We start from the raw sequence: 14,038 nt of genomic DNA, 5'->3' as shown, positions 1-14,038 counted from the left end.
TCTCATACAAAACATGTTATACAATCTTTTATGTATCATTGATAGTTGGTTATCATTCTTTTCCTTTTTTTTTTTTTTCTATTAATTCTCACCAGAGAGAGAAAACTTTTCGTTGTTATTTGTTACTAGGTAGAAGATAAGAGCTCTTTTATAAATCTTCAATTCCTCACCCGTACTGCCACTTACACAGCAGTTATGAATTATGAAACATTACAGTAAGATGTGTAACTTACCAGTAGGATTAATCAAATAAGCCAGAGCTTTAATCCAGATTACGTTATTGATAAAACAATTGTCATATATTTAGAGCTGCATTGAGCTTTAGCTTTATTAATAAATGACTGTGCATATTTGAAATTTATAAATCAAAGTTTGTGTAAATAACAAGACTTAGTAGAAAAATAAGGAGAAGACAGGCTGGCGTGACACGGATATAAGTCCAGGTGGGCCGGGGCTGAGGAGCTGATGTGAGGCGACTGGTGGATATTGGCCTATTTCACCGTCTGTACCTGTGCAAGCAACTCCTACTCCTAATTTTCCGTAAGTATAGGGTTTCTGGTTGTGTCCTAAGCTAATTAGAGTGTTTCCCTCGGAGGAGTGAGTGGGTGCAACGTCACGGTGACTGATGCAATGTGCTGCTATGACTTGTGTTCTTTCTGTGAGCAGGGCAGTGTGTGGACGTCTCGCTCTGAAGGGGGAACTGGTGGGAGTAATACCCATGCTACGTGTCTGAGTGTCTGGTAAGAAAGGATTGAAGAAGGCATGTTCATAACGAGAGTAAATTTTTATATTATTTTGGTAAACAGCATTACCCAGATAGCATGTTAATCCTTGCCTGCATCACGCTGTAGACGTCATCAGTGTTTTGATAGTTGGCCTAGGTCAGCAAAAGTTAAGTAAAGTATATCGCATATATTTGTTGAGGGCATCTGTGGGGTAGAAGCCCCTAGTGAGAACATTTGTAAGGCTTCATTTTATTTTAGAATACAGATAACCCCAACCTATGAATAAGCTCCATTCCGAGAGGCCGTTTGTAAATTGTTCATAAGTCTGTCATTTATACTACAGCTTATATTGTTGTGACGTATTTTGGCTGCAATAGATTTGGACATGTCAATATAAACAGTTTTTTGTGGTTTTAAATGTGCTTTGAACAATTTTCAAGTACATGAACTAAAGTTCATAATTGTAACATAAGTAAGATCTTAAGTCTTAACTTGATAAGGAGATACAGCAGGCATATGTGGATTGTGTTATGGCAAAACAAGTTGCTGACAGGAAGTGGAGGCAGTGGGGATGGTGAGGCATTAGAAACACAAGAACAATGGTGCTTCAACAGTAGGAAAGAATAGGTCATCACCACTGCTCTTTTGTTTAACACCTGACATGTTTGAATGATTCAAAGGGCAAAAAAGGAGCACACATCACATTCTAAGGATCTTTCATGGGTACATAGAGTGTGTTACATAGGGCTGGCATTAAAAAAAAGCCTGTCTTTTTTTTTTTCTTTTTTTTTTAATTATGAAAATTTAGTTTTATAATGATAATAAGGTCTATATATGTACATATAGTTGAGAAATGTAAAATCCATAAAGATCTTCCTAGAAGAATTATAAATAACATAAAACGGGTCTTCTTTTAATCTCGAGCGAAAGTTCCTGGCCTTATAGTTGTTACAACAAAACAAGTGTCTGGCCTTCAGATAAAACTTCAAACCTTTTGTCGGTCATTCGATTCTCTCTCTCTCTCTCTCTCTCTCTCTCTCTCTCTCTCTCTCTCTCTCTCTCTCTCTCTCTCTCTCTCTCTCTCTCTCTCTCTCTCTCTCTCTCAAGAAAAAAGTGCATCTATTGAGCCAGCAAATACAGTAGTTCCTGATCAGAAACATGTGCTGTAATTGGGCTCTATCAAACTAGAACCAGCAAACAGCATAATCTAGATGGAAAAAAATTGTAGTTATTTAATTGTATATAGTATATATATTTGTAATTGATTATAGTATATTTAATTGTATATATAGTATATCATAGAGAGCTGGCCCACAAAAAGTACTTGAGCCTTCCATCATCTGAATCTCGCGTGCTTTATATTTCTGCCCGGAATCATGCCAAGTCTGTTCTTCAACTAGCCAAAAACTCATTCATTTGTAAAATGTGTCAAAATCTTTCAAGATCTAACTCCCCTCTTTACTTCTGGCACCTAGCCAAAAACATCTCCAATAACTTTGCTTCTTCATCTTTCCCTCCTTTATTTCAAGCTGATGGCACCACTGCCATCCCATCTATTTCTAAAGCTGAACTCTTTGCTTAAACCTTTGTTAAAAAAAAAAAAAAAACTACCTTGGATGATCAAGGGCTTGTTCCTCCCTCTCCTCCACCCTCTGACAACTTCATGTTACCCATTAAGATCCTTCGCAGTGATGTTTTCCATGCCTTCGCTGGGCTAAACCCTCAGAAGGCTTATGGACCTGATGGGGTCCCTCCTATTGTTTTCTGAAAATGTGCCCCTGTGCTTGCACCTTGCCTAGTCAAATTCTTTCAATACTATCTATCAACATCTACCTTTCCTTGTTGCTGGAAGTCTGCCTACGTTCAGCCTGTTCCTAAAAGGGGTGATCGTTCTTATTCCTCAAGCTACTGTCCTATTGCTTTGATTTCCTGCCTATCTAAAATTTTTAAGTCTATCCTCAGCAGAAAGATTCTTAAACATCTATCACTTCACAAACTCCTATCCGATTGACAGTATGGGTTCCGTCAAGGTTGCTCTACTGGTGATCTTCTGGCTTTCCATACTGTGTCTTGGTCATCTTTTAGAGATTTTGGTGAAAATTTTGCTGTTATCTTAGACATATCAAAAGCTTTTGATAGAGTCTGGCACAAAGCTTTGATTTCCAAACTACCTTCCTACGGCTTCTATCCTTTTCTCTGTAACTTCATCTGAAGTCTCCTTTCTGACCATTCTATTGTTGCTGTGGTAGACGGTCACTGTTCTCTCTCCTGAATCTATTAACAGTAGTGTTCCTTAAGATTCTGCCCTATCACCACCCTCATTATTTATCAATGATCTTCTAAACCAAACTTCTTGTCCTATCCACTCCTACACTGTTGATATGACCCTGCACTTTTCCACATCTTTTCATAGATGTCCAACCCTTCAGGAAGTAGACAGTTCATGCAGGGAAGCCACAGAACGCCTGACTTCTGATCTCTCTAAAATTTCTGATTGGGGCAGAGCAAACTTCGAATGTACAACCCAACTAGCATATGTAATTAATAATAATAATAATAATAAACGGTTTATTCTTTTGGCAGTTAACAAACTGAAAATGTACAGAGGGGGTGGAGAAATACTTAACATTTATCCTAAAGCTAAGTCTAATCTAGAAAGGAAATACTATTGATTGATTGATGGCTCGCGCCATGGTGGGAATCACGCTGAGTCTGTACCAGTCCATGCGCGGTGCCTTTAGGGGCATTATCTTGTTGCGGTGTTTGGTGGCATGGACCGGGCGTGGCGCATCAGGCGGCAGCATGTGTCTGAGACATGGATGATGCAGCAGTCCCCTTGCAAACTTTTCCAGAGCCTCTCAGTGCCTGTTGGATAGTCTGGACAGACTATTCAACAGGCACTATCAGGGTGGTCAGGGCTTCATCGTAGGTGGTGTAGGCAGGGCCAAGGATGACCCTGCACGCCCTTTTCTGCACACTCTCCAGCTGTAGCTGTTGAGTGTGTGTGAGGGAGGAGGACCACGCTGGGGAGGATGAAGTTGAGGTACACCCCCCCTTAACTCGTCTGTCAGCGTCCCCAGCGACCTGAGTCTGCGCAGCATGTACAGCCTGTAGGTAGCGGATCTTATGGTGCTGGCGACATGCTGCTTCCAGATCAGAATGTGAATGTGAATGTGTGTGTGTGTGTGTGTGTGTGTGTGTGTGTGTGTATGTGTGTGTGTGCGCACGTGCGCGTGCACAGCAAATGCATTGTTCAATATACACTTTTAAAGCAGGAGGACTGTAAACATTTAAACAAACGGGTCTGAAAGTTAAAAATACTCTATACCTATATGGTCATTTTTTCTTCATTTTGCAAAAAATTCAGTGTGTTGTGGGTACAGCTGCTGCACCAGACAGGGTGGGATGGCTTTACTCTATTTGTACAAAGTGCACACTCCTATCATTGCAAGAGATATTCATGAATTGACAAATCAAACTGCATTTCTCTTCTATATTATCATTATTATCATTATTTTATTTTATTTATTTATTTATTTATTTTGTTTTATTTATTTTTTTTATGTAGGAGGGACAACAGCCAAGGGCATCAAAAATCCAATAAGAAAAAAAAGCCCACTGAGATGCCGATCTCCGAATAGGTATATTATACATACCAGAGTAATAAAAATAAACATAACAAAGGGAATTTAGAATGATATATATTATTAGAATTTACTGGTAGGTTTTACTCCTTCATGATATTATAGTCACTAACATTATGGGTAAATCTGAAGTTAAAGATATGTCAGTAGTGTAGTAAGGTTACTACTGTACTGCAGAAGAGACAGATAGGTGGGGGGAGAAGGCAGAGTCAGAGTTGGGCTCTTGAAATTTCCTGGAATCAGACTCAGACTCTTGAAATTTCCTGGAATTGGACTCAGACTCTTGAAATTTCCTGGAGTCAGACTCAGACTCTTGAAATTTCTAGGAGTCAGAGTCAAATTTTTTAAAGCTCTGACTCCACACCTCTGTCCTCTGTTGTAAGAAAGGTAACTAACCAACATGGACAATTTGTAATTTAAACACAGCAAGAAATCTCTGGTGTACCCTATGTTTACTGGTGATTAGGATAGTAAATAAATTGATTTTAATCTTAATCTTCTCATAGGAATTTTTTTGTTTTTTTTTTTTTTCTCTCTCTCTCTCTCCAAGTTATACCTTCCCTTCCACACAAAGTGTGGAAGTGTGGGAGATCACTTTTCTTTGGATGACCATTAGAAGTACTTCCAGGATGAAGGATGAACCAGTCAGAAAGGAGAAAGACCAAGTCTTTCCAGTATTGAAAAATCATGCCTATACACAGCATACAGCATGATGTCTAGCAGAATTTCCTAGTCAGAGGTCTATAACCCACTTTGTTCAATACTGAAGACACTTAATTTCAGAAAGAAAAAAAATAAGAAAGCTCTGTAATCCTAACATGACCAGTATATATTTTCCCAACCAGAAAGGTACCACAAGCAGTAGCCATGCCTGAGGAGCAGAGCCAAAGTGAGCGGCAGCAGGAGGGCGCCTCCGGGGACCAAACACAGCAGGCCCGGGGAATGGAGGCACTCAAAACACACATTTTGGAGCACAAGGTGGAGACTCTACTCTGGGCCACCCGTGCCCTCACTCTCATCTTCTGCATATCCTACCTCATCCCTGTATTCGGGTGAGTAACTGTAGGGCTTGAGCTTTGCCTTAATTCCCTCATAGAGCACAGAATACTGCTCATGTATATGTCTGATTAAAATTCCACCTCAGCTATAAATCTAAGTGTTAAGGATAACATTATTATGTCCATTTCATATTGCCATAACAAATATCCATTGGATTTTTGTATCACAGGAACCCATACAGCAGTTACCAGAAGGTATTAATGAGCAATGCTGCCACGTCTGCCCTTCGCCTCACCCAGCGCATCCCCTCTGTTCAGTTCTCAAGAGAATTCTTTGCTCATCTGCTGATGGAAGACTCAGCCCACTACCTCCTTTACTCTATCATCTTCATGTATACTTCACCCATGACAATGGTCCTTGCTCCCATCTTCCTGTTTGCTCTTCTCCACTTTGCAAGCTATTCCCTTGGCCTTCTAGATGTAAGTACAGAATATACTGTTCTCTGGAAATATCTTTCAAAATGTAGCTTATCCTGTAGTGAGAAAAGAAAATAGTAATGAAAGAATTGTAGTCATGTCACTGATATTTGGGTGATATTACCTACAATCCAGCACAGTTGATTTTTTTTATATAATAAAAGGCAGTTTTGTAAGAATAGTACCTGGACTTGAGTGGATGGAAATCTTGTGTATTAGTGTTGTTCCCTAAATTTTCATTCCTAAAGATAAAACAACACAAGCTGAGTGAATGTCAATCAGTTGAAATTTACAAGTTAATCAGTAATATAAATAATTTATCAGATGTTCCTCTCTTTCAACAGGTCATAGGGCAAAATAATGCTCTAGGTTCAAGGTTCCTGATTTCTCTCATAGAATACCACCACAGAAACATTTTACGAGGAGCAGCCTTTGTTGAAATCTTCCTCATGCCTCATTGTGTTCTCTCTCTCCTTATGTAAGTAACCAACCTGAATCTTCTTTTCTGAATGCCAGACAAGTGAAAAAATAATATTTAGTGAAAGCATCAGTCTGGCCATAATATTTTTGAATGCAAAATATTGTAGTCAGTGGTAACTTACTTAAAACAAAACTTGCATTACAGGGGCAGGGGCAGCCTCATAACACCGTTTGCATACTACCGTTTTCTGACCCTGAGGTATTCCTCCCGTCGTAACCCGTATACCCGCAACATGTTCCACGAGCTGCGGGTGGCATGTGAACACCTGGCCAATTCCCCCAATACCCCAACCTTCCTGCGCAATGCTCTTTACCGGAGCATCACGTTCGTGTCTGGTCTGGCTCCTATGGTGACCCAGTAGCCTTACTCTACCACCAGGGATTTATCTAGCCATAGGGAACACAGGAATATATTATTATGTGAAAGGAAGGAATGCCTATGTTCTTCTCATTCACACAAGGGAACAGAGCTTTACCATAGACTTCTCCAAGTGAATAATATTGCTTAGTGTCATGTTTAGACTACTCTTGAGGATGAGAGGCCCAACAGAGAGATCGAACACAATGTCATATCAAAGATAAAAGAGTAAAAGATGTACAGTATCTTGGCAGGGTTTCTTTTCGTAAAAAGTTAAATTTTGACTACATTATACTTTATGTGTATGGAATCATAATGATATATATGACTATAAATAGAATAAGATACTTGAAATAAGTATATATATTTTCTAGTGAGTAGCTTCCATTATATTTTGGTGATGTAGTGCTATTGATAAAGCAATTCACCACAGATGGATGAAACTTTATTCATGAATTACTGTGAAGCAACTAAACGTCAGCTGCAGCGGTCACAGTTTTGCTTGGTGTATTTTCTCAACAGTGTAATAACATCTCATAGCATTGCAGGATCTCTGCCAAGAGTGATCACATGAAAAATTGTTTATTCTCATTCTCAGCATCTTTGTTCTACTTGGCCTTAAGACCTTAACACAGTGGTTTGTTCCACCTATGGTATCCTTGTATCCATCTAGCCCATCATGTCCTCCAGGCAGTCAGCTGTGTCACACCTTTGGGAAGTTTATGCGGAGTGTCATACCTTTTTTCCTGTCTTCACATGTTTGAAATTAATTATAAGACAAACTTGCATCAATATTCATTCCAATTTCATTCTCTCTCTCTCTCTCTCTCTCTCTCTCTCTCTCTCTCTCTCTCTCTCTCTCTCTCTCTCTCTCTCTCTCTCTCTCTCTCTCTCTCTCTCTCTTATAGTATTTTTATGAAGGTATGTTTTGATGTTCATTTACTTTTCAGTTATTCCAGAAGCGTACAAATAGAAGCACACCATAATGTGTTAGGGGAAGAATGAAATAAAATGAATTGATTTTGAACATTTGAAGATGTGACCTACAAAAATGACTTTCATAGTTACGCCTTATTATTCATAGCAGTTTAAAATAAATGAAATGAAGGTGTGAATATATGATTATTTTTGAGAATTACCTCAGTCTGATTATACATTTGATTTTGCATAAAGCTGGGATGTTCAAGTACAATGGTGAAAAAATATGTTTTACCTTAAAGTAGATTGTGATGTAATTTCCATTACTAGTCTGTGGTGCATTTATAAAATTAGTTCTGGACTTGTATATTATGTTGAGCATGTCACAAATTTGGAAGATGGTCATTAAATAATACATTTTTTCACATTGTAAGTTGCATGTAAAATCTTATATTGTGTTGGTCCTTTGTTCATTAGTGTTGGAAAAATATTTATTCTAAAAATCAGTGCATGCCATGAGTTTGATTTAAAGAGGTGATTTGTCTCCTAGAATGGCTTATAAATGTGGTTTGTCTTTTGCCAGTATTGTTTGTGGATGAAGTTTGTCTTCTGGCAGTAGGTATTGTTTGAAAATTAGTTTTACTTCCAGCAGATAAACATACATGAAAATTTGCTAATTCTTAATTTTCACCATTAACTTGGTTAGAGCATCAATTGCATGGTAGCATTATTATAAAACTCCTGAAATAAATCTAAATTAAGATTTAGTTCTGTTATTCAGTTAATACTAAAAAGATGTTCAAACCCATAGATGTCAAATAACACCTCATAAATTTTGTTAATGATAGGATATATTATTATTATTTATTAATTTATTTCACATTTTTCCTCCCTTCACAGCAACTTTGCAATTGTGGTCATACAAGTAGTGCATCTGCAGGAGAGAATGTGATATTTATATTTTTTGGTAATGAATAGCTCTTCCTTCCCTTTCTTGACTAGTCAAGTAAGATATCCCTTTAGACTTCTGGAAACATGGTCAGATTACCCTTAAAATTAGCAAACTAAATAGAACATTCATAAGTATTGCAAGTTATCATGGGGTGGCCACAGAGAGTGGAGAGTACCACTTCTCTTGTGCTAGTGCACTATTCTTATGTAGTTGAATTTTATAGAGAAAAAATTATATAATTGGTAAAACATACAAACTGATTCCTGAAGCATTTAGCATTCTGTTGTTTGTTTCCTTCTGGTCAAGTCTGGGCAGATTTGATAACGATGTGTGTGTGTAAGCATTCATGTGTGCACTGGCAGGAATTACATTTTCTGTGCATGGATGTATCTTGTGTGAGAGCACTTACCCTGGAGCAAAATATTAATTGTGGTGGAGGCAGTCACTTGATACAAGCTGTATGTAGAAACATGAGTAACATGTCTAAAATTCATTTGTATTTTTTTTTTTTTTTTACTTTATTTTGTTAAACTACTAATATATTTACATTGTCTTCAGTAAGCTTCAAAATTTGTTGGCCATTTTTTTTTTATCATCTAAGTCTACTTCAGCTGCTTTGTGTTGAAAGTCATTATTATAACCTTTGACCAGCATGCCGAGTTGCAAATTCTGTGGTACTTCACCTTCAGATAAATGTTCTCCAGCCTGTCCTATAACTACAGCCAAGAGCTTAACACTGAGGGTTGTATCTCCAGATATGCAAAAAGCATTTGCCTTCTGTCATTATACAGAGTATATTTCCTATAAAATCCAAAATCATTTTGTACAGATATGTGTTGTGTAATAAAAGATTAATGTAATGAAGTTTTTTCCCATTTACTGCTGATGTTTTTGTGTTTGGATGTGACAGTCACATTGGTTAGAGATTAAAAAGAATTATAAGCCACTTTTCAAATCCCCAAAACACTCACCACATTCCTATCCCAGGAGATAGGAAAAGTGAAGTGAAAGAAGAGACTGAAATAAGATGCAAGCCAATTCATGATTGGATATATGATAGAACTTAAGGGGTAAAATTAGTGGTACCTCATTCTCCTTTCTCAAGACACAATTGGCTAAGTGTTGATTAATAGGGCTAAACAAATATTCATTATGCAACTGTTTTATACCTACAAGGCCTAGATCTGATAACTTATGTTCATGATGCTATCCTGTCCTGGTTAGGGGTTCCATTCCCAATCCTAGTTAAAGATTTATCCTACCTTCAGCTCAATTTTTCAGTATTTCAATGAACAGCCCAAGCAGAGGCATGAAATTTGAAGGCAGTTTTAAAGATCTTCAGTTAACACACAGCAAACGCCAATCTTGTGTCACAGTGGCATTCACTACTCGGGGAGTATGTTTTACTTAAGGCCTCACAGCAAGTATAAAAAATGGGTAGGGACAAATTGACTTAATGGCATCTCAAGTGCATTGCCCATAGTAGCAATGACCAGTATTAAGCAGGTTACCAATGTCAGTGTTCATTGTGTCTTTGGTGACACATGATCAGTTTTGTTCTCGAGGTGAAACATTTTTTTTCTGTTCATGTTGTGGTATTTGTAGTGATGAGGGAGAGGCGGACAAGTCACGGTGATAACATTAAATCATGGATCTTTAAATGTCTGGCTTGAATAATGTTGATACAGCAAAACACAAAAGACAAAACTTGTGGAATATTCATTAAAAAATTCACATCTACAGTGGTGGCATCCCTTTATCTTTATCCCCATGACTTCTAGCTTCTCTATGAAGGCAGTTGGACTCTAATCCAACTCTTACAGCAAGGCGCAGGTGAAAGAAAGCAGTGGGGATGCCACCACTGGCTATGAAAAGATAATTCCTCTCTGCCTCCCTTGATGAATTTTTGTATGAGGTTCTAGAAGTTTTGCATTTTCTAATTCATATGTTTTGCTATATTGACATCATTCAAGCCTGACCTGTGAAAATCTATGACAATGATATCACCATGACTTGTCTGCCTCACACTCATCACTACAAACACCACAAAATGAACAGAACGAAATGCATTTCAACCTGAAAAAAGCTGGTTATGCATCACCAAAGATGCAATGAATATTGACTGATAATTAATGCTGGTCATTGTTACTATGGGCATGAGTGAGGAGGAGAGATGCACTTCATATGCCAATAAGTCAATTTGTCCCTGCCCATTTCTTCTGCTTGTCGAGAGGACTTAAGTAAAATGTGCTCCCCAAGTAGCATGTGCCACCATGATGCAAGATCACTTTTTTTACTGTGGTGTATGAATGTCTCTGGGCAGGGATTCTCCTGTAAAAGTTATTTCTGAAGTAAATGGTTTAATAGTAAAAGAGAAGTATAACAACTGGTATAGGGAAGACTAAAATCCCAGAAATTGATCTAAATGAAGGGAGAAAACTATAGTGACCAGGAGTAGAAATCCCAAAAAATTATTATCATGATTTTTCCTCCTGTTCTGGACAGGGGTTCAGTTCCTATCCTTGGTGAGAGCCTCTCATGGCTAAAGATTTATCCTGCCTTAACACAAATTTCTCATTGTTTCAATGCATACCCAAGGACATGCATAAAAATCAGTTTTCAAAAATAATAAAAAAAGTAAAAGGACAAAAATTGCTAGAGCTGGTGTGCTGTTTTAGCCCTTCCCAAAATTAAAGTTACAAGAAAAGCTTGTCAAAATTCCTTGTGTTATCAGTTCCTGTCTTCCTCAGCTTTATTATTGCTGGTTTTAATGAACCACCTCCACCTGTCTTGCCTACTAGGTTGGTAGTCAGACCATTCTTCTTTATGTCCTCTACTATGCCAGCTTTCCACTTTGTATTGGGTCCTCCTATCTTTTCTTGAGGTTCTTGTACTTTTCTTTTACTAGTGTTACATATTTTACTGGTATCTTCCACTCTCAAAACATCTCTACAGTTCCTGTCTTGGCATCCTATCACAGGACTTCCCCAGATAAATAAATACAATGTTGAGTTCTTTCACTTTTTTTTCTGTACTTTTCTGCCATTTGCCTCAATATGAAAATTAGGCTCATTGTTTCTCTTGCAGACATGAATCCTAACTGTCCCCTTGATACATTCATCTCCAGGATCATCTTTGCAGTATCCTTTACTGGACTTTCATAGTGTGTGATATTCTTTTAATTCCATAATAGTTCTCACACTTGTACATTTCCTTTCTCCTTGAAGATGGGTACCAACACTCTCTCCACTCATCAGATATATCCATTTTCTCCTACATTATGCATATTAGATTAAAAAACAAATCCACTCCTACTTCTTCCAGGCCCCTTCATGCCTCCACCATTCCAAAAATCTTATTTTTCATTTTTCATCTTGTGAGACCTGAATATGGCATTCCATCACAATAATTCTGTGAATTCTCATTCAGCTGGTGCTTCAAACATTTTTTCTATCTCATATACCTTCTCTTCAGATAGGACTACACCACTCACCTCATTCATCTGGTTCATAGGGTCTACATCAGTGGTTCCCAAACTGAGGGGGGTCATGTAGCAGAATGTAGGCGGCCATTATCTGAGGATATGTATATATAAAAACAAAGGAGTTTAGTGGGTAGGCAGCCAGTGGAGGGAACTTACAGGTTCAGTATATTTTTTTTTTTTTTTTTTATGTAGGAGGGACACCAGCCAAGGACAACAAAAATCTAATAAAAAAATAAATTAAAAAAAAGCCCACTTGAGATGCCAGTCCCCAAATAGAGTCTAAAGCAGTGGTCAAAAATTGAAGGATAAGTGTCTTGAAACCTTCCTCTTGAAGTAGTTCAAGTCATAGGAAGGTGGAAATACAGAAGCAGACAGGGAGTTCCAGAGTTTACAAGAGAAAGGGATGAACGACTGAGAATATTGGTTAACTCTTGCATTGGAGAGGTGGACAATAGGGGTTAGAGAGAGAAGAGTCTTGTGCAGCGAGGCCACGGGAGGAGTTGAGGCATGCAGTTAGCAAGATCAAAAGAGCAGTTAGTATGAAAATAGCAGTAGAAGATAGCAAGAGATGCAACACTGCTGCGATGAGAAAAAGGCTGAAGACAGTCAATTAGAGTAGAGGAGTTGATGAGACAAAAAGCTTTTGATTCCACCCTGTCTAAGACAAAAGAAAAGTATGAGTGAAACCCCCCCAGACATGTGAAGCATACTCCATACATGGAAGGATAAGGCCCCTGTACAGAGTTAGCAGCTGGAAGGATGAGAAAACTGGTGGAAACGTCTCAGAAAACCTACCTTCATAGAAGCTGTTTTAGCTAGAGATGAGATGTGAAGTTTCCAGTTTAGATTTTAAGAAAAGAACAGACCAAGGATGTTCAATGTAGAAGAGTGGGACAGTTGAGTGTCATTGAAGAAGAGGGGATAGTTGTCTGGAAGGTTGTGTTGAGTTGATAGATGGAGGAATTGAGTTTTTGAGGCATTGAACAATACCAAGTTTGCTCTGCCCCAATCAAAAATTTTAGAGAGATCAGAAGTCAGACGTTTTGTGGGTTCCCTGAATGAGCTGTTTACTTCCTCAAGGGTTGGACGTCTATGAAAAGACATGGGAAAGCACAGGGTGGTATCATCAGCATACAAGTGGATAGGACAAGAAGTCTGGGTCATTGATGAATAATAGGAAGAGAGCTGGTGACAAGACAGAACCCTGACAAACACCACTGTTAATAGATTTAGGAGAAGAACAGTGACTGTCTACCAAAGCAGCAATAGAATGATCAGAAAGGAAACTTGAGATAAAGTTACAGATAGAAGGATAGAAGCCATAGGAGGGTAGTTTGGAAATCAAAGTTTTGTGCCAGACTCTATCAAAAGCTTTTGATATGTCTAAGATAACAGCAAAATTTTCACCAAAATCTCTAAAAGATGACCAAGACACTGTATGGAAAGCCAGAAGATCACCAGTAGAACAGCCTTGACGAAACCCATACTGGCAATCAGATAGGAGGTTGTGAAGTGATAGATGTTTAAGAATCTTCCTGTTGAGGATGGATTCAAAAACTTTTGATAGGCAGGAAATTAAAGCAATAGGACAGTAGTTTGAGAGATTAGAATGGTCACCCTTTTAAGGAACAAGCTGAACGGAGGAAAACTTCCAGCAAAAAGGAAAGGTAGATGTTGACAGACAGAGTTTGACAGACAGAGTTGAAAGAGTTTGACAAGGCAAGGTGCAAGCACGGAGGAGCAGTTTCTGAGAACAATAGGAGGGACCCCATCAGGTCCATAAGCCTTCCAAGGGTTTAGACCAGTGAGGGCATGGAAAACATCATTGCGAAGAATTTTAATAGGTAGCATGAAGTAGTCAGAGGGTGGAGGAGAGGGAGAAACAAACCCTGAATCGTCCAAGGTAGAGTTTTAACAAAGGTTTGAACAAAGAGAGTTTGAACTTTAGAGATAGATGTGATAGCAGTGGTACCATCTGATTGAAATAAAGAAGGGAAAGAAA

The 14,038-nt window shown here is 38.3% G+C and overlaps 1 protein-coding gene across 3 annotated transcripts; it reads left to right on the top strand.

The window, feature by feature from the left end:
* The first annotated feature begins 381 nt into the window (after positions 1 to 381).
* LOC135104481 (Krueppel homolog 2-like) lies at positions 382 to 9,412 on the top strand. 3 transcript variants are annotated; one of them, XM_064011999.1, is made up of 5 exons: positions 382 to 540; positions 5,215 to 5,421; positions 5,598 to 5,847; positions 6,189 to 6,322; positions 6,470 to 9,412. In XM_064011999.1, the coding sequence occupies exons 2-5, from the start codon at positions 5,237 to 5,239 to the stop codon at positions 6,684 to 6,686; spliced, it is 786 nt and encodes a 261-aa protein (XP_063868069.1). In that variant the 5' UTR covers positions 382 to 540; positions 5,215 to 5,236; the 3' UTR covers positions 6,687 to 9,412. The 3 variants fall into 3 exon arrangements, with proteins under 3 accessions (XP_063868069.1, XP_063868071.1, XP_063868070.1); XM_064012001.1 differs by having other exon boundaries at positions 399 to 540; positions 5,219 to 5,421; XM_064012000.1 differs by lacking the exon at positions 382 to 540 and adding an exon at positions 603 to 740.
* Positions 9,413 to 14,038: the final 4,626 nt, after the last annotated feature.

The sequence above is a fragment of the Scylla paramamosain genome, chromosome 10, assembly GCF_035594125.1.
Source record: "Scylla paramamosain isolate STU-SP2022 chromosome 10, ASM3559412v1, whole genome shotgun sequence".
NCBI lineage: Eukaryota > Metazoa > Arthropoda > Malacostraca > Decapoda > Portunidae > Scylla > Scylla paramamosain.
Note: the sequence above shows the minus strand (reverse complement) of the source record. Positions and strands in the feature narration are given on the sequence as shown.

Bases quoted from the DNA above. Each gene is read 5' to 3' on its own strand.
- LOC135104481 (XM_064011999.1), top strand. From the start codon at position 5,237: ATGCCTGAGGAGCAGAGCCAAAGTGAGCGGCAGCAGGAGGGCGCCTCC. The intron at 5,422-5,597 runs GTGAGTAACTGT...TTTGTATCACAG, and splicing joins TACCTCATCCCTGTATTCGG to GAACCCATACAGCAGTTACC. The intron at 6,323-6,469 runs GTAAGTAACCAA...CTTGCATTACAG, and splicing joins TGTGTTCTCTCTCTCCTTAT to GGGCAGGGGCAGCCTCATAA.